This window comes from Phocoena phocoena, chromosome 21 (genome assembly GCF_963924675.1).
Source record: "Phocoena phocoena chromosome 21, mPhoPho1.1, whole genome shotgun sequence".
Taxonomy (NCBI): Eukaryota; Metazoa; Chordata; class Mammalia; order Artiodactyla; family Phocoenidae; genus Phocoena; species Phocoena phocoena.
The window spans coordinates 18,869,885-18,889,123 of NC_089239.1; the positions used below are offsets into that span (position 1 = coordinate 18,869,885).

General features: G+C 40.9%; 1 protein-coding gene across 1 annotated transcript in view; it reads right to left on the reverse strand.

Annotated features, from left to right (window-relative positions):
* MTMR7 (myotubularin related protein 7) overlaps window positions 1–19,239 on the reverse strand; it is a 94,136-nt gene that overhangs the window by 44,899 nt on the left and 29,998 nt on the right. The window contains exons 2-4 of the mRNA XM_065900067.1: window positions 11,032–11,154; window positions 9,656–9,818; window positions 2,291–2,448 (exon numbers count right to left, since the gene is read on the reverse strand). Of these exons, the coding sequence (XP_065756139.1) occupies window positions 2,291–2,448; window positions 9,656–9,818; window positions 11,032–11,154 (444 nt within the window). The remainder of the gene's footprint in view (window positions 1–2,290; window positions 2,449–9,655; window positions 9,819–11,031; window positions 11,155–19,239) is intronic.

A 19,239-nucleotide genomic window follows, 5' to 3' on the forward strand; every position in this document is an offset into this window, starting at 1 on the left:
ATAAAAAGCACACCAAACAGATGTCCTAAACCATTATGTGCTGGACAACATAACTTCAAAAATATATACTGCAAACACTTTAGAAATGTAAGGAGAAAACGTCCAATCAACAATCATAATGGGAAATTTTTACATACCTCTGTCAGAAATCAAGTGAGCAAAGGGACCAAAATAACATAAGAAACTTAATTTAGATGGAGACAGAATTTTATACCCAAATAACAGAGAATACACATTTTTTCCAGACTCAAAACATTGACAAAATCAAATATTGATAATTAATCAAATATTGGGTGTTTTATGAAGACATAAATCTTCAAAAAATCCCCAAAGTTCAAATCTTACAGGTCACATATACTGCTTGCTATACAAGGGAACAGAAATTAACAACTAAATACTGATCAAAAGCAAAACCATCAATGGCCTGCCTGCTTGAAATCTAAAAAAAAAGATTTAAGCCTCTTATGCCTTGTAATTGGTCCTGGGAATTTATCCTTAGAAAATAATTTAAAATACGGGGAAAATCACACGAACAAAGATATTACTCCCAGAACTATTCATATGGCAAAAATTATGAGTAATCTAAATGTCTAATAATAGGGAAATATTTAAGTATATTATGGTACATTCACTTGATGGAATGTTACACAGTCATTTAATTACTGATACGAATACTGTCACAATATAGAAAATCCATATGGTAAGGTGAAGAAAGTAATCAGGATTCAAAATATGCGGCCAGAAATGGTCAGTTAAGAGCGGACAAGATATAAATGGTCAGCATGTACGAAACTACAATTCAAGAGATGAAGGTGTGAAGATTAAGTTGAGAAATCACCTATCCCACTATCAAGCTGTCAAAAGATTTTTAAGAAATAAACTCTTTAATGGTGAAGGTACAAAGACTCAAGCATTCTCCTACACAACTGTTGAGAATTTATATAAATTGGTACAATCTTTCTTTTTTTTTTTTTTTTTTTTTTTTGCGGTACGCGGGCCTCTCACTGTTGCGGCCTCTCCCGTGGGGGAGCACAGGCTCCAGACGCGCAGGCTCAGCAGCCATGGCTCACGGGCCCAGCCACTCGCGGCATGTGGGATCTTCCCGGACCGGGGCACGAACCCGCGTCCCCTGCATCGGCAGGCGCACTCTCAACCACCGCGCCACCAGGGAAGCCCTGCAGTTCTTTTTGATAATATGTACAAAAATTTGAGTAAACCTTTTGACATACAAATTCCACCTTTAGGAATCTGTCTTTAAAAAAAAGACTTTTAACATGGGCAAAGGTACAGTTACCAGAATGTTCTCACTATGTTATTTAAAATAGTGAAAAATAATAATAACCTAAATGTCTAAAAATTAGAGATTAGACAGATAGAATATGATATAGCCATACTATGTCATATTATATAATGTTTTAAAATGATATAAAATATATTTATTGACAGGATAACACTCACAATATGCTACGTGAAGAAAAGCAAAACACAAGGCATATGTAGTATGATTCCATTTTTGTTGTATATATTTGAACGGTTCCTTTGCCCTGACATTTTCCAAACAATGAAATGCATTACTCATGTAAGAAAAAAGTTATTGGACTATGCAGATGAGAAAAAAATTAAGAAAAAATTTAAAACCTTCTAGAAGAATGTTAGGGCAATGCGATGCCGGCTCTCTTCTCTTTTGTAAATTCTCTGCAATGTTCTTATGTACTTTTATTACTGAAAACACTTTAAAAATTCACAGGGAAACCAACACTGATTTGTAAGTCCACCCTCAGGGAGAATATGGAATTGGCCCTGCCCCTCCTGCTTCGCTGCATCGCCCATTCCCTTCTGTAAGTGCAGACATATTTCTCCTCATTTCTCTAGGGAAGGCTCTTGGTGACCCTGTGTACCAATCAAGAGTTCAGTGAGCACAGAGAGCTCATGCCAAGCTGCCAGCAGAGCCTCTGTGATTCCCCAGCCATCACTCACTGAGCTATAAAAAGACTGGCTGGGAGAAGGGAGGTGCTGGCCCTGAGGCCCACCACTGGGCCTCTCCGGGTTTCCACTCCCTCATCCATTAGAGGAGATGTTCTCTGGGGTGACCCTGTTCACACTTTCTGATTCTAAGTGCAAGTAGGAAACAGAGCCGGCAATAACCAAGGGAGACTTGGGAATCCACACATCTGTACCCACAAAGAGCTATCGAAGTTGAAGGAGATCAAACAGAAGTCATGCTAAACTATGTGAAATCATGGTTTCATCTGGATTAAGTATCTGCATTTCACCAAATGCCTCCACTCACTCTGTAATCTCTGTTCACATCGCTGAGCTGCCAGTAATTATTAGGGAGGCCCATTCGCTTGTACTCTTCACTGAGATCGATCAGCATCCAGCCTTGTTCCCTTTCTTCTCTATCCAGCTTGGGGTTGAATGAAAAGCAGTATAACTCTTCATATTTCACTGCAAAAAAAGAAAGGGGGAGAATAAAGCCAAATCAAGCCAAGTTAAAGCCAGAATCAAATTTCCCCAAATGCATTCTGTCTGGGCTGGAGAGGCCAGCCCAGCTTCTCACCCCTTGGGGCTCTCCCAGGGTACCCTGTCTCTGAGGTGGGTGAACCCACCTCTTCCCAACAACGACAAGACCTCAGGACAACTGAACTCAACCTCACAAGAACTTCTTTTCTTTCAGGAGCATGGCCTTCCCCATCTTTTTTTTTTTTTTTGAGTTGCTTCTGAAAGCGAATATATTTTCAGACCACATAAAATATGGAGATTAAAAAGTAATTAAGAATATATGTGTGCTTACAATAGCTAAGACACAGAAGTAACCTAAGTGTCCATCAACAGATGAATGGATAAAGAAGATGTGAGATATATATGTGTGTGTGTGTATATATATATACATACAATAGAGTATTACTCAGCCATAAGAAAGAATGAAATATTGCCATTTGCAGCAACATGAATGGACCCAGAGATTACCATACTAAGTGAAGTAAGTCAGACAAAGACAAATATATGATATCACTCTTATGTGGATTCTAAAAAATAATACAAATTAACTTATTTATGAAACAGAAACAGACTCACAGACATAGAAAACAAACTTATGGTTACCAAAGGCGAAGGGGGGTGCAGAAATTAGGAGTATGGGATTAACAGATACACACCACTATATATAAAATAAACAATAAGGATTTCCTGTATAGCACAGGGAACCATATTCAATATCCTGTAATAAGCTATAATGGAAAAGAATCTGAAAAAGAATATATACGCATAACTTTGCTGAACTCCTGAAACTAACACAATATTGTAAATCGACTATAGTTCAATTTAAAAAAAAAGAAAAAAAAAGAACATATATATTCCTTAGAAAACCAGAACTCAAATTTGTTTATGTACGGCTAGGAGCTACCTACTGGACCGTGCAAATCAAAGCATTTCTGGTGATAATAAATCGTGGTTGATACTCAGTGAACCCTTGTTTCATTCCAGATTCTGTTCTGATTAAATGTACTGACCCATCTAGTAAGCATCATGACAGGTCTCCTTGCACAGGTGAGAAATCTGAGGCAAAGGGGTGTTTTGCAGCGATCCCAGGGTCACACAGCTAGGCGGGAGGGAGTCTGGCGTTCACCACCATGCACTCTGCCCCCACTCCAAGGCAGACCCTTCTCTCTTCTCCCCAGACAGGCCGCTTTTGTATATTTTCTTTCCAACCATCCCCCTAATCTTCTTTTTTTTTTTCAACAGAATTTTTCCTCCTTACAGCTTTCTTGGATCACCCCATTTGTTCCTTCATCTGTCAATGGCGTTCAGCATGGACACTTCAGTGCTCCTAAATGTGTGTCTGGAGGACCAACAAAGCATCTCACCACCAGCAAAAGGCTGCAATAATACACAGGCAGCGTAAGGTCAAAACTCAAGTTTCCAGCTTCCTTTGATTACTACTGAAATGACTCATCTACTAGAATGATAAGATAAGGGTCATATTTTAAGTACCAGACTTTTGAATTAGACATGCACTCTTTCTTGTAAAAAAGAAGCGAGAAGACTGGGGTTTATCAGTGAGATAAGCTATGTCTATTTCATTCTCTCTCGATGTCATATTTCTAAATTTGAAAATTGAGCATACTGAGATTTCAACAAAGAAAATGCACACATACAGGTACATGTACACGCACACACACACACACACACACACACAGCACAGACACTTCCAGTAAAAACGGTTTCTTGTCATCTTAGCAAATTGGACAGACAGCATATTAAATTGACATCCTGTTCTGGGAACGGTCGGCTCAACACTGACATATGTTTTCCATCTCTAAGTACCATTTTCATGACTCAGGCTTCTGATATCATAATGTTAACCACAAATGCAATTTGTTTAAGATGCCAAGAGAATCTCTTGAGAAAGCCTCAGTTCCTTCAGTGAAAGAAGAGCTAAGGAAGATGGGGTAATAATGGAAGTTAAATTCCATTTGCTAAATGCCTACAAATAGGTTTAAAGGTAGAAGAAAACCATTCTATGACTGCAGATAGTTTTCTATGTATGGGCTCATTCTTGCTGTCATTGGGAAGAGGTGAGGAAACTGCACATAAATTAATGCAAGAATAACTTGTCACCGACATTAAGAAGATCACTCTTGAATTGGGAGACATCAGAATGGGTTGCCACTGAAATAATGAAATTTTCTCTTTCAGTTAATTTTTTGGGGGGCGGGGTTCGCGGGTCTCTCACCGTTGTGGCCTCTCCCGTTGCGGAGCACAGGCTCCGGACGCGCAGGCTCAGCGGCCATGGCTCATGGGCCCAGCCGCTCCGCGGCATGTGGGATCCTCCCGGACCGGGGCACGAACCCATGTCCCCTGCATCGGCAGGCGGACTCTCAACCACTGCACCACCAGGGAAGCCCTCTCTTTCAGTTATTTTTAAGGAAAAGGGTGATCAACCATACCTTTGGCCCAATTTACCTAAAATTCTACATGCGGGCAGAGAAACACATTTTTGTCAGTCAAAGCTCAGTCTTGTTAATGTGGGCAAGCTTCTTACCCAGAGGCCAGCTCAGGAGAAGCCCTCAGCTAAGAACTGTCTACTCTGAGAAATTTAAAAATACCATTAACAAAGTTGTAAATTTTACTGAATATTTCCCATTCATAAGGTTTTGTTCCCCTCATCTCCATCTCTTGCAAAATACGTAGCAGAATGTTTAGTAATCAACATTATTAAGATAAGTTAAGTAAGGTAGGTAAATTAAAACCAACAACAACCAAAGTAGGGCTTTGAGAAATCTCCGGTCCTTACAGAATCTGAACTGGGAGAAAATACTTATGTGCTTTGGGAAGGCCAAATCCCTGATTTTCCACCCACTCTTAAAACAAACACGTTAAATACTCCACTGGCTTTTCACGTCGCAAAGTCTAGGCCATCACATCCAACATAAAACGCCTTTTGCTGATCGTGGCCTGGCACCTTCAACAGGGGATGCATTGAAGGCTTTGGCCCTTGGGGCCTCATGACTAGGAGGGCAAAAGAGCGCCTCCAACGAGAAGCAAACCCTCAGCATGCCTTTGGATGGGGTGGGGGGGAGTAAACGGAATGTGCACCTCTAATTAAAAAAATTTTCAGAAAAGCTTATGTGGAAATCATTCTAGCACTTCCTTTACTTACCTACCTAAATCATATAACCGCTAAACAAGGGCAGACTTCTATTTAGAAAGAAAAATGGCCATTTCTCAAATACTACATTAAACTAAGAATGAGTAGCATTTTGTCTGTGGTTCTAAGAAGGCCAAGTCAGTGTTTCAGGACTAAGCAGAGGCGCATGAGCTCCACCCAAGCACAGAGACACACAGACGGGACTGACCTTATCTTACTTTAGCATCATTGTTCAGCCCACGCCTTAACACAGGGCAGCATGCATGTGTGGCTGCAATCGATTCGATACCTACTGCTCTCATCAATTCCTTCCCGCTCAGATAATCCCCCTTTCTACTCCTGGAGAAGACATGGGCCATCAAGTGGAAACTCTTTCAACCTGGAAGCACCAAGCCTACAAATGGCCTTGTCTCGGCATCTAACCTCTGCTCCTTCCTCCCGTAAGAAAGGAAAGCGTGTTCATTCCACCAAGTAAGAGAGCCTTCGGGCAGAACAAAGCAGTTAGGAAAACAGAAAAGAAAACATGGGGGCATTCTCTCTTATTATTGACTAACTGGGAAAAACCGAAGGTAATTTATACTAAAATCAAAAATACTTTAAAAATCGAGGGCTTCCCTGGTGGCGCAGTGGTTGAGAGTCCGCCTGCCGATGCAGGGGACACGGGTTCGTGCCCCGGTACGGGAAGATCCCACATGCTGCGGAGCGGCTGGGCCCGTAAGCCATGGCCGCTGAGCCTGCGCGTCTGGAGCCTGTGCTCCGCAACGGGAGAGGCCACAACGGTGAGAGGCCCGCAAACCACAAAAAAAAAAAAAAAAAAAAACTAAAGGAAACTTGTAACAACCAATGTAAAACCTGAATAATCCAATTACATTATGGGCTGTTATGCAAATTTTTTTAAAACTCGAAAGGAAACACAAACATGAATTAGCATCAGCAGAATGTGAAGGATGAGGAAGGAAAGGGAAAAGTCACCAGCAGTCACTGGAAGAACACAGAGGTTTTAGAACCCAAAGTAAACCCTAACCCTTAACTTTAGGAAGTTAAATTGCTCTACACGCCCTAATGGATTCAGGCAACTGAAAATAAACGTAGTTGAAAACCCATTTAAAGAGGGGTGAGAAGATAACACAGCTATTAATTGGACTTTGCATATTAAAAAAAAATGAGAACTTTCTTGTCTATTTTGAACAAACAAGTGCTCAAATTAAACATCCGGATTGTGGAAGCTAACACATAGTAAAAAAGGGCTATGGGACCCGGAGATTAGTATCATCAATAAAAAGGAAATTGTTACTGTAAAAATTGCTTGAGTGGCACTGACTGAGATAAGAACAGTAAAAAGTTAAATTAGGCAAATTAGACTATATCAATCCTGAGATTTTTAAAAATCACAGTAAACATGCTGAAGAATTAGGGACTAAGATGGGCTGAAAAAATACTGCAATTTAATAAAAGTGGGAAAATAAACAAAAGAGATGGCTTAAATATTAAAGGACCCAAGAATGCTACAGAGGGAAAGATAATTGATACAAAAAAATAAACAGCAGGAGGCTAATTAGAGGGAGGAGAAAAGAAAGAACATGGGGAAAATGGAAGCCCTCTGAGAAACAGGGGTCTTGGAATCAGAAAAATGTATAACCTTATTAGTACATGAGATCTACAGCATTAATTTCTTTTCTCATTTGGGCCACAGCCCTATTTTAACTTATCTCTTTACGGAGAATTAAGGAGCTTACTGGATTTGGCTACGTTATTTTTTGGCTGGGATCTTTTAGAGTCCATGACCAAATTCTGACCAATCTGAATTCATATGAAAGACAAACCAATAATATGTAGACAAATTTTTTAGTCATTTGATTTACCCTTATCCCAGAAATTGTAATTCGGTGAAGACAGACTCGCAAGAGCTATGAAGCTATCTCCTTCACAGGCCTTGACTGAAATGGACTCCCAAACATTTCTTCTTTTGTTAAAAAAAAAAAAAGTGTCCTCTACAGGGCCTTAGCTGTGCCCATAAGGAGCTGAAAACACATGATTTGTGCTGGTGACCAACCACAATAACCCCAGAGATGGATATTATGCTGCTGGAATTCAAAGTCATTTCCCCACCAAACACACACACACACACACACACACACACACACACACACGCACACACACACACCCCTCTCCTGAAATACCTTGAGGAGTGCAAAGGTGTAATGTGTAAAAGGTCCTGGGATGGTCTGAGAAGCCACCACACTCCTGGTGGAAACTCCCTCCACCTTGCCTCACCTCCACCCAGAGTCAACACCCTGCTTCCAAGGTGACAGGCTGTAATATGTCCTAATTTTAGCACTGCCTTTAGCATTAAACTGTGAAGCTGCTTGGATTCTATTTCCTCTTCCCATACTCATGAAAGTACTAGGTTTCACATAAACTGGCATTTCTAATTCCAATGTTTCACAATGCTGGTGGCTTTTTAAAAAATCTTCTAAGGTAATGGCTTTAATTCAATTAATGACTATAATTTCTTTCTTTGGTCTCTGGCTACAGCTAATACTGAACTCCCAAAACTTCATCTTTAAGAAAAAGTGTATATTTTTAAAAGCAGGGGAACACAGTGATTTTCCTCCCTGGGGACCCTCGCAATGTGAATCTGGGCACTCACTGTCATCTGGGGCCAGAGCCCTCACCGCCACTGTGATCTACTCTTCCAGTGCCTCAGCCCTTTCCCAGTTCTCTGGGCTATTCCTAAATCCCATTAATCCGGTCAGAGCACATTTATCATCCAGTACATCCATTAATCAGTGACACAGAAACTGCTGGCGCGCAATTCCCCTCGCATTCTCTGCTACATGCAACCTCACGTACATCTTCCCAGAACTTCTGTTCCAATTATAGTGCGCCCTCCAAAAAGTTCAACTGCTTTTCTGGCTAACTCGGCAGTTCTTTTCAACACACTGAGATGAAAAAGCCTCAACGGGCTGACTTGAAAGGGGAGCAAAGTCAAGTTCATAACGATCAGATTCTGATGTTCCCATCACGTAACTTTAGCTCTCAGCTCTCAACAGACAATACAGTTGTATCATAGGAATCTGAGGACCCAACCAAATGCTTTGAAGAGTTTACAATCAAACTTCTTGTCCTGAATCAAAAAGCATTTAGTAAAGTAACTATAAGCACATGTCCTATCTCCCTTATTAATGACTTCTGGGTAAACACTACCATGGATGTTACTCTTATACAAATGATCTCCTTTCACTGTATACTTCCAAGACACTGAACAAAGGAACCCTACAGTTCACACAAGCCACGTACACAAGAAACACCTGTGTAGATTTTCATACATTTACAGCATAGTAAGCTATAAATTTCTTAGACTTAAAGCATAATAAGCTATAATTCTAAAGACCCTACGTTGAGGGATATATAACCAGAGAGTAACTGATAGCATATATTTTTCAAATCAGCCATTCTTCCCACAACACTTAAGGAGGTTTTGTTTAGGAGAATCAACATATACATACCCCGAACATTCACTGATGCTAACAAAGGTCTAGTTATGCCAACCTTGGGAAATACATATCACTATCAAAAAGCAACAGAAACCAAACCTTAAAAGCCCCCAAATAGGGAAAACTGCCCTAGACCTGTTTGATATCAATGTTTTCCACACAAAACCATTTGTGGGTTTTGTGTTAGGGCTCAGTCAAGGTGGCTTGACTACCACAGTATCAGAAGGGCATACTTTGGGATGATTTCACCCCGAAAGTGAAGCACAGCTAAAACCCCCTCCAACATAAAAACTATGACTAATGAAAGAAGCTCATACAGTAAGTAACTCAGACGGAGGCGCCCCCCAAAAGACAAGGAACTCTATCAGTCAGATTTCTTGGCCTCATCTGAAGGCTGGGATAATTCCTAAAGTACTGTAATTATGAAGGATTATCCATATTTCTTCAACACAATCTGTGAATGTCTTAAGAGTGGGTCCAAGCTGAATGCCGAGCCGCTCTGCCCTACCTGGCCTCGCAAGGCGGATGAGAGAGATGTAAACGTCATGGCAGTCCCTTTCCTGAGGGATGATGAGCTGTAAGAGCTGAAAGTTCTTGCAGCGAATGAGCAGAGGGCACCCGGTAGCCGTTGTCGCCTGTTTCTCGATGGTGGAAATCTGACTGTGAAGAATCTACCACCAAAAGTTAATGTGGGTAAACTAAGCACAAATAACAGATACATAGGACAAAAAGTAACACAGATCTCTGAGCCACACACATAGACAAGAAACACTCCCTGACCTTCAGCTGGCTTGCACTCAGATGACAAGAATCTACGTGTTTGGGGTAAGAGCCCACTGTCTGAATTTATCATTTTATTTTTCAGTGCCAAGCTTTCTGATATCCAAACTAATTATATGAAGCAAACTATTCGGCATACAATTCTGCACAGGTCCAGGTAAGGGAACATTTGGGCCGTCAAATGTTGAAATGCACTGAGTAGCTAAAATTAAACAAGGTCATGAGAAGTTAGTAAAGTAAACCTTGCAATCAACAAAAGTTAGAGACAGCTCCGCGGGGAGGTGCCACCATGCTCCTCAATTCCACATGGAATGCTCTCAAGTTCAACAGCAACGTGAGATTGTTGTTTTCGAAGGTCTTGGTGGTCAGGCAGGCTGCAGAAGAGATTTACTTGAAAGGAAATCATGCTGAAGTGCTCAGGCGTTTCAGGAGGGTCTCTCTCTGCTCAGCCCTCAGTGGCAACACTTCATTCTCTAAAGTCCTCTCCACTAAGTAGTGCCTGCCACCTTCTGCTGAAAAGATAAAGTCTACAGACTACAGAAAAGGCAAAATCTACAACTCAGGGACTCTGGTTCTGGTCATAATGTCATGGTTGGGTGGCTATATAAAATAAGAACTATCTAATGGTCTCATTATTATGTAGCAGAAATACCTGATGATGGGACTGTTCCCTAGACTTTCTTTTCTTGTTTAAGTTATGAGAAAACCGCAGACAACATAATAAGATGACTAAACGGCCTGCATTACAGGATGCTACAAATGAAGTGGATTGCAAATAAAGCACTGTGGAAATGCTGTATCTGGTACACTAACATTATTGAATCTCTACTTGACAGCTGTGACACGAAGCACTTACAGCTCTGGCTATTTCTATGTCTCTGATGATGTTCAAATAATTGGTGCTTAAAATGAGTAAACAGATCAAGTGGATGTGCCCCTTTACAGAAAAAAGGCAAAACCCACGTTCCAAGAAGAGTCCTCTCTGAACACCCAGACGCCAAATCCCACCCTCCTCACCCTAAGGACAAACAAAAAAAGAGGGGGTCAAAACTTGTTACTTAAAACAATGGAAAACACATAAAGCCAACAATAAGGAATGCATACCCATGTTTCTTTCCTTGTGTCAGGTGCATTTTCCACAAATATGACATGAGTAGCCGTCAAATACAAAGTACCAAGGGCCGCCTTTTTAGAAGATATTCGATCTACCAAGCGGACATTTTCAACCTAGAGAAATCAATGTGACAGGGTTAGAGGAGATCAAAAAAGCTATTCACAAAAAGCAATCAGTAAGTAATCTTGAGCTTAATCCAAATATGATTTTGAAAATTCTCCCAATAATAAAAACCAAAACTTTCCCTCTTAATTAGATCTCACAATGATTCTGTATATCAAAAGATAAAAATTCACCAATTCCTTAAATGTACCACAAGAGTTATAGACCCTATTTTTTTTTTAAGATCTTTACTGGAGTATAATTGCTTTACAATGTTGTGTTAGTTTCTGCTGTTTAACAAAGTGAATCAGCCATATGCATATACATGTCCCCATATCCCCTCCTTCTTGCATCTCCCTCCCACCCTCCCTATCCCACCCCTCTAGGTGGTCACAAAGCAGGGAGCTGATCTCCCAGTGCTATGCGGCTGCTTCCCACTAGCTATCTACCTTACATTTGGTAGTGTATGTATGTCCATGCCACTCTCTCACTTTGTCCCAGCTTACCCTTCCCCCTCCCCTTGTATAGATCCTATTCTTTAAGAATACCCTTTCTGTGTTTTAAATAGGTCAACATTTTTACTTCACTGTAATTATGTAATTTTAAGGCAGGAAGCATACACATGAAAGTTGAGTTTACACATTAACTATATATGAATAGCATTCTATTAAAAAAATAATGTATTTTCCTATGTGTTTCTCAGTTGTAGAAATGGCCCCAAGGTTATCTGCTTCCATATAAACCAGTAGGAAATACAAATATACATACAGGAGCAAAAAGTATCAGAAGAACGTTCTGCAATGCTTAGCAAGAAAATCTACCAAATTAAGATGCTAATATTTATAATAAAATCTTTCTAATAAATAGAATTCTCACCCCTGAGCTAAAATTCAAACTGCTACAGGAGACTTCTGGAAACAACTTTTATCAAGCATACATCTCTGAAATGTAGAGTAATTTCAAGAATATGTGCATCGGGGTCATTTCAATATGAAATGTAAAGGAAATGACAAGACAGTTTCTACAAAGGAAAAAAGCAGCAATGACGACTCCAATAAGGCAGAGCCACCCCAAACACTCGATGAACATTCTAGTAATGATGGCAGTGCTTAGCAATGCTACTTACTACTGCCAAGGATTAACCATCTACAAAAAGATACACTACCAAACGTAAGGTAGACAGCTAGTGGGAAGCAGCCGCAAAGCACAGGGAGATCACCTCGGTGCTTTGTGACCACCTAGAGGGGTGGGATAGGGAGGGTGGGAGGGAGACGCAAGAGGGAGGGGATATGGGGATATATGTATATGTATAACTGATTCACTTTGTTATAAAGCAGAAACTAACACACCATTGTAAAGCAATTATACTCTAATAAAGATGTAAAAAAAAAAAAAAAGACACTGGCTCAACCCTCATCCCTCAAATCAGGATGGTGACTTGCTTCCATGAGGCAGCTGAGAGACTAGTGAATCATATGTGCTCCATTCTTTCGTCTAATATAGAAGCTGTTGTGCTGATGCAGTTGGAGAGCCCAAGGCTTCTCAACTGCTCCAGGAAGCCCTGCGGGGACAGCGGACTGAATGGACACCCCTCAGGACCGTCAGGACAACTCCAAGGGCAAACATCACTCCACACATTCCACTGCCTCAGTTTCCTCTGAGCCCTTAGAACCAAACTAGACTTCTGGGAATAGTACTTGAGCGTCTTGTCCCACTTCTTCCCAATTTCCAGGGACCTAATGAGGCAAATAAAGAATCAGGTATTTACTATAATTGGGGGGCATACAATTTATGCGGGGGGTGGTTGCATCATTCCTGAGGCCTTGTGAATGTCTATGTGTATCAAGAATGGTCATTCAACAGCAGTGTTCTTAACCTACCAGCTTATGGTTTTAAAAAATACTTCTTTTGAGGGCTTCCCTGGTGGCGCAGTGGTTGAGAGTCCGCCTGCCAATGCAGGGGACATGGGTTCGTGCCCCAGTCTGGGAGGATCCCACATGCCGCGGAGCGGCTGGGCCCGTGAGCCATGGCCGCTGGGCCTGCGTGTCCGGAACCTGTGCTCCGCAACGGTAGAGGCCGCAACAGTGAGAGGCCCGCGTCCCGCAAAAAAAAAAAAACTTCTTTTGTTACTACAGGGCTCCACATTCTTTCACATGGTTATTCATCAGTCTGTCTCTTTCGTAAATGGTCCTCACATCATTGGTTTACTTTCATACCAGGTGGTCATCATTTCTTATACATTCATGAAAACTGTTTATATAGTAAGGATAGTAGCCTATGGCTTAATTGTTATTTGTATGTTTTATAACTGCGTCTTTACCAAACTCTTTTACTAGTTCTAATAATTTTTTCACCAAAGTCTCTTGGATGTTCCGAGTAGACAGGAATATTTTCTGTAATAATTTCTTCCTTTCCATTATTTATACCTTCATTCCCCTTGTTTAATGGCATTAACTAGAACCTTCAGAATAACAGTAAATAACAGTGGTGACAACACTCTTGTGTGGCTTTTCATTGGTTTAATAACAGTTTTATTGAGACAGAATTCAGATACCATACAATTCACCCATTAAGAGCATACGACTCAACGCTTTTTAGTATATTCACAGCACTGTGTAGATCATCATTGTGCAACCACTACTACCGTCAGTGTTAAAGCATTTTCATCACCCGAGAAGGAAACCCTGTTCCCAGTAGCAGTCAGCCCTCTTTCCCCACTAACCACCTCAGCGCTAGGCAACCATCAATCGACTTTCTGTCTCTATGGATTTGCCTATTCCAGACACTTCATATGAACTGAATCGTACAGTCTGTTGTACTCCGTGACTGGTTTATTTCACTTAGCATCATGTTTTCAATCCGTGTTTCAATCAAAGTTCATCCATTTGTAGAATGTGTCAGTACTTCATTTATTTTTACTGTCAAAAATATTCCATTATATGGATATACCACATTTTAATTTATCTATTTGTCAGCTGATGGACATTAGGGTTGTTTCTACCTTTGGTTATTATTACTATTATTTTTTTTAATTATTTTTTTATTTTTGGCTGTGTTGGGTCTTCGTTTCTGTGCAAGGGCTTTCTCTAGTTGCGGCGAGCGAGGGCTACTCTTCGTTGTGGTGTGCGGGTCTCTCACTATCGCGGCCTCTCTCGTTGCGGAGCACAGGCTCCGGACGCGTAGGCTCAGTATTTGTGGCTCACGGGCCTAGCTGCTCCGCGGCATGTGGGATCTTCCCAGACCAGGGCTCGAACCCGTGTCCCCTGCATTGGCAGGAAGATTCTCAACCACTGCGCCACCAGGGAAGCCCTGGTTATTATTAATAATGCTGCTATGAACATTCTTATACAAGTTTTTTCTCATACAAGTTTTTATGAGGACATATGTTAGGTGTATATACACCTAGGAATGGAATTGTGCCGGTTCATATGTAACTGTTTGTTTAACCTTTTGAGGAACTCCCAGACTATTTTCCAAATCCAAAGTGGTTGTATCATTTTACATTCCCACCACCAATCTAAAAGGGTTCTAATTTCTCCATGTCTTTGCCAACCCTTGTTAAATAATTTTTTTTGATCATAGCCATCCTAGTAGGTATGAGATAGTAACTTGTGACTTTTAGTTGCATTTCCCTAATGGTTAATGATGCTAACATCTTTTCATGTGCACATCTGTTTTTAATGGGAACACTTCCTATATTTTACCCTTGAGTTTGATGTTGATTTTTTTAAAAATCACATAGTGGAAGTGACCTACTCCTATAAGAGTTTTGATTTTTGAAAATGAGGAATGAACATCATGCCTTTTAAATATATATTTGGATATTTACTTTTTTATTTTAGTCCTGTGCTACTAATAATAGTAATAGATTTCCTAATCCTTAAAGAAGTCCTGGATCTTGGTATATGATCAACTTGGAATCGGTGTGTTAGTGTTTCAATACTCCTTATATTTTATCTGCTATAATTGTTTTATTCTTGTTTTCCCTTTTGGTTTTTTGCATCTATGCTTTTAAGAAATCATTACAGTTAAAATTACATAAATTAATTAGGAAGCTTTCAACATACAAATTACTATTTGAAAGAAATATGGGTACTTCTTTATTCAGAAACAAGACTTTAATAATTCATTCAATTTTTTGTGCAATTATAGATCTGTTCAATGTTTCTATTTTTTACTAAATCTCATTTTGATATCTATTTTCTTTTCAAATTATCTTGTTGCCGATTTTCAAATTCTTTACAATCTTTTAATTCTTGTCTGTGCGTAAATCCCTCTCTCCTTACCCCTTCTCTCATTCCTAATATTGTGAACTATGTTCTTATTTCTTTGTGATTAGGTATGCATATGTTTTTCTTCTAAGTAACAGGTCTTGGATTAATCAAGTTAATTTTTCTCTTTTCCAGTCATTACTTTCTGCTTGTGTTTGTTAATAAATGTTTTAACATGCTTTCCTTGAGTATATCATGTGGTTTTTGTTTCTTTGTTCACTTTAATTTTTTTTATAATTTTTTTTTCTTTTTGGCTGTGCCATGAGGCATGTAGGATCTTAGTTCCTCGACCAGGGATCGAATCTGCATCCCCTGCCATGGAAGCATGGAGTCTTAACCACTGGACCACCAGGGAAGTCCCTCTTTGCTCAGTTTTAAATTCTTGGGTTTAATAGCTCATCAATTTTCATTCTTTTTGATTAATAACAAGCTTTAAGTCCAATCATTTTCCTCCAGCTAAATCTTTGGCTGCATCTTACGAGTTTTGTTTGCAGTATTATCATTCTTATTACTTTCTAGGTAGTTTATAACTGCAGTTTTTATTTCTTCTTTTTTTTTTGCGGTATGCGGGCCTCTCTCAGTGAGCTCAGATATGACAGCAAAGTTCTGAGCAGAGGAATAATATGAACTGTCTTGTGTTTTGTTTTTATTTATTTATTAATTATTTTTTTGTGTGCGATACGCAGGCCTCTCACTGTTGTGGCCTCTCCCGCTGCAGAGCACAGCCTCCCGAGGCGCAGGCTCAGCGGCCATGGCTCACGGGCCCAGCCGCTCCGCGGCATGTGGGATCTTCGCGGACCGGAGCACGAACCCATGTCCCCTGCATCAGCAGGCGGACTCTCAACCACTGCGCTACCGGGGAAGCCCTTTATTTCTTCTTTGACCCAAGAGTTCTTAAAGAGAATATTTTTCAATTCCCACGGGATTGGATTCTGGTATTTAAATTTTTGTCATTAAACATTCTATTCTGAAGTGACTATGAGAAAGATATAATGGAAGAGACTGTGGGAGGAGAAAAGCAAGGGGATATATTATTTTTAGGACATTCCTATGGGGAAAAACTCATTTGCATGCTGAAATATGCCTAGCTAAATTAACCAGAGGTCCAGGATTGATATACCAATTAAAAATATCTAAAAACAGAATGTAAATAATTCTCTCTGCACTTAGAACCAATGAAGCAAAACTTTATTAGGGTAACCACATTGAACATAAGATAATATTTTGAAGCCAAAGTACTTAGTATGAATTATTCTCCCTATAGAAGTGAAGAAAGCTATACCACTTAGATTATTTTTAGAAAACCTCAGTGGAACAGAAGAAGGTTTGCAGATGGTGGTAGGTTAAAACACTTAATGAGATTTTTCCATGTCTTTTTGTTAACTTTGGATGCTGCTGCAGGAAAATTACATTTCAAGATTTGGCAATCGTTCTCACAGGTCTCACAGCTGTCAAAAGTAAGGCTGAACGGGAGGGAGGGGAAAAAATGAGGGAAACACCAACAGCATGATTTCCCAGTGATGTAATAAAAGAAATGAGTAATAAAAATTAAAATCCCGTAATCTGAGAATTTCTGTGAAGATGAGAGCACTAAAATTGGGACCACCACATGGTTTACACTAAGACAGCCAGAACATTCTTGACTGTGATGCTAGAGTCAGTCAATTCTAGAAAAAATGAAATAAATCTCAAGAGTTTGGGCACCATCATGAAGACCCATTGGTTCAATAACTCTGCCTCACTGTCGAGCTGATTTAATTTTACCTCACCTACACATGTAATAAACTATATGGTAATAAGGCTTCTTTCATACTTAGAGAGATAATGACTCTTAGGAAACCACCAGCTTCTTTTTTTTTAGATATAAATTAATTTTATTTATTTATTTTTGGCTGCGCTGGGTCTTCATTGCTACGCACAGGCTTTCTCTAGCTGTGGTGAGTGGGGCTACTCTTCGTTGCAGTGTGTGGGCTTCTCATTGTGGTGGCTTCTCTTGTTGTGGAGCACGGGCTCTAGGCTCACGGGCTTCTGTAGTTGTGGCACGTGGGTTCAGTAGTTGTGGTGCACGGGCTTAGTTGCTCCACGGCATGTGGGATCTTCCTGGACCAGGGCTTGAACCCGTGTCCCCTGCAGTGGCAGGTGGATTCTTAACCAGTGTGCCACCAGGGAAGCCCAGGAAACCACCAGCTTCTTAAGACAAAGTTATTGCAATTCATTTGCACGTTCCTGGGAACACCACGCTTAAGACACACTTGGCATTCGTGCTCTGCAAATGGCAATTCATCTATGCAAAATATATTACACGATTATCATTAACTCTTGAGTGTACATTTTTCACTTTCTGACATTTCCAAAAATGGGATGTATCTTATGATTAATGTGGTAAGAAGCCACTGTGGCATTTAACTGGCAGCACTTTTTCTTTCTCTGTAGTAAATAAAATCTCAGTGCATTTTACAATCACTGATGTCTTAGGTTTGCTGAAATGCAGTTAAGTTATTAGTCACTGGCATATAAATTATATTGGAAATCATGGGACTGAAAGAGGTTACCTCAGGAGAGCATGCAAAGTGACAAGAGGAAAAGACCTGAGGGCATCCAACACTTAAAGCTCTGAAGGAAGAGGAGGAATCAGAAAAGCAAACTTGGAGGCATGGCCAGTTAGGAGGAAAATCAGGAGAGCGTGCTGTCAGGGGAGAGGGTGCAGAGGGAGTGGTTTAAAAGGAGAATGTTTATGCCGATTGCTGCTGAGAAATCAAGTAAGGCAAGAACCGTAAAATGCCCATTGGACTCAGCATCACGGAAGATGCAGAGGGGGTCGTGGGAGCCCTGGGATCAGAAGCCGTAACACAACGGCTGGAGGAGTGAACTCATTAGAGCCGAGAAAGTGGAGATTCTACTCTTTGTGGAAGTGAGGGCAGAAGCCAGAGCTGGGAACCTGACCACTCAAAACTCCATCCCGGAGCAGCAAAAGACCAAAGCATGCAAAGAGCTTTCCAGAAGCAACAGGCAGGTCAAGACAAAGCAGCCTATGAGGGTTGCCAACCAGGGGGCGTCTCACACTGTGATGCACACAGGAAATAAAGTAACTCCCATTCGGAGGAAACTGTGAGAAATACGTTTAAAAGGATTAGAAAAAGGAGATGAGGATCACTGGGCAAGGATTTGTTTATCCTGCTTGTACTGAAGTCTCCCCAGTCCTACAAAGCTTCTCCTCCAGCTTTTAAAACTGGTCTTTTTAAAAATTAAGAAACATGCTTATGTATGCAATGTTTAAAAATTCAGAAATACAGAAGAGGGAAAGAAACTCACCCTAGGCCCATAATTGAAACACAAGCACTGGGACTTCCCTGGGCGCAGTGGTTAAGAATCCACTTGCCAATGCAGGGGACACGGGTTCAATCCCTAGTCCAGGAAGATGCCACGTGCTGCGGAACAACTAAGCCCGTGGGCCACAACTACTGAGCCCACACTCTAGAGCCCGCGAGCCGCAACTACTGAGCCCACGTGCCACAGCACCTGAAGCCCACGCGCCTAGAGCCCATGCTCTGCAACAAGAGAAGCCACCGCAATGAGAAGCCCACTCACCACAACGAAGACCCAACTCAGCCAAAAACAAATAAATAAATATTTTTAAAAACCAAAAGCACGGGCTTCCCTGGTGGCGCAGTGGTTGAGAGTCCGCCTGCCGATGCAGGGGACACGGGTTCGTGCCCCGGTCCGGGAAGATCCCACATGCCGCGGAGCACCTGGGCCCGTGAGCCATGGCCGCTGAGCCTGCAGGTCCGGAGCCTCTGCTCCACAACGGAAGAGGCCACAACAGTG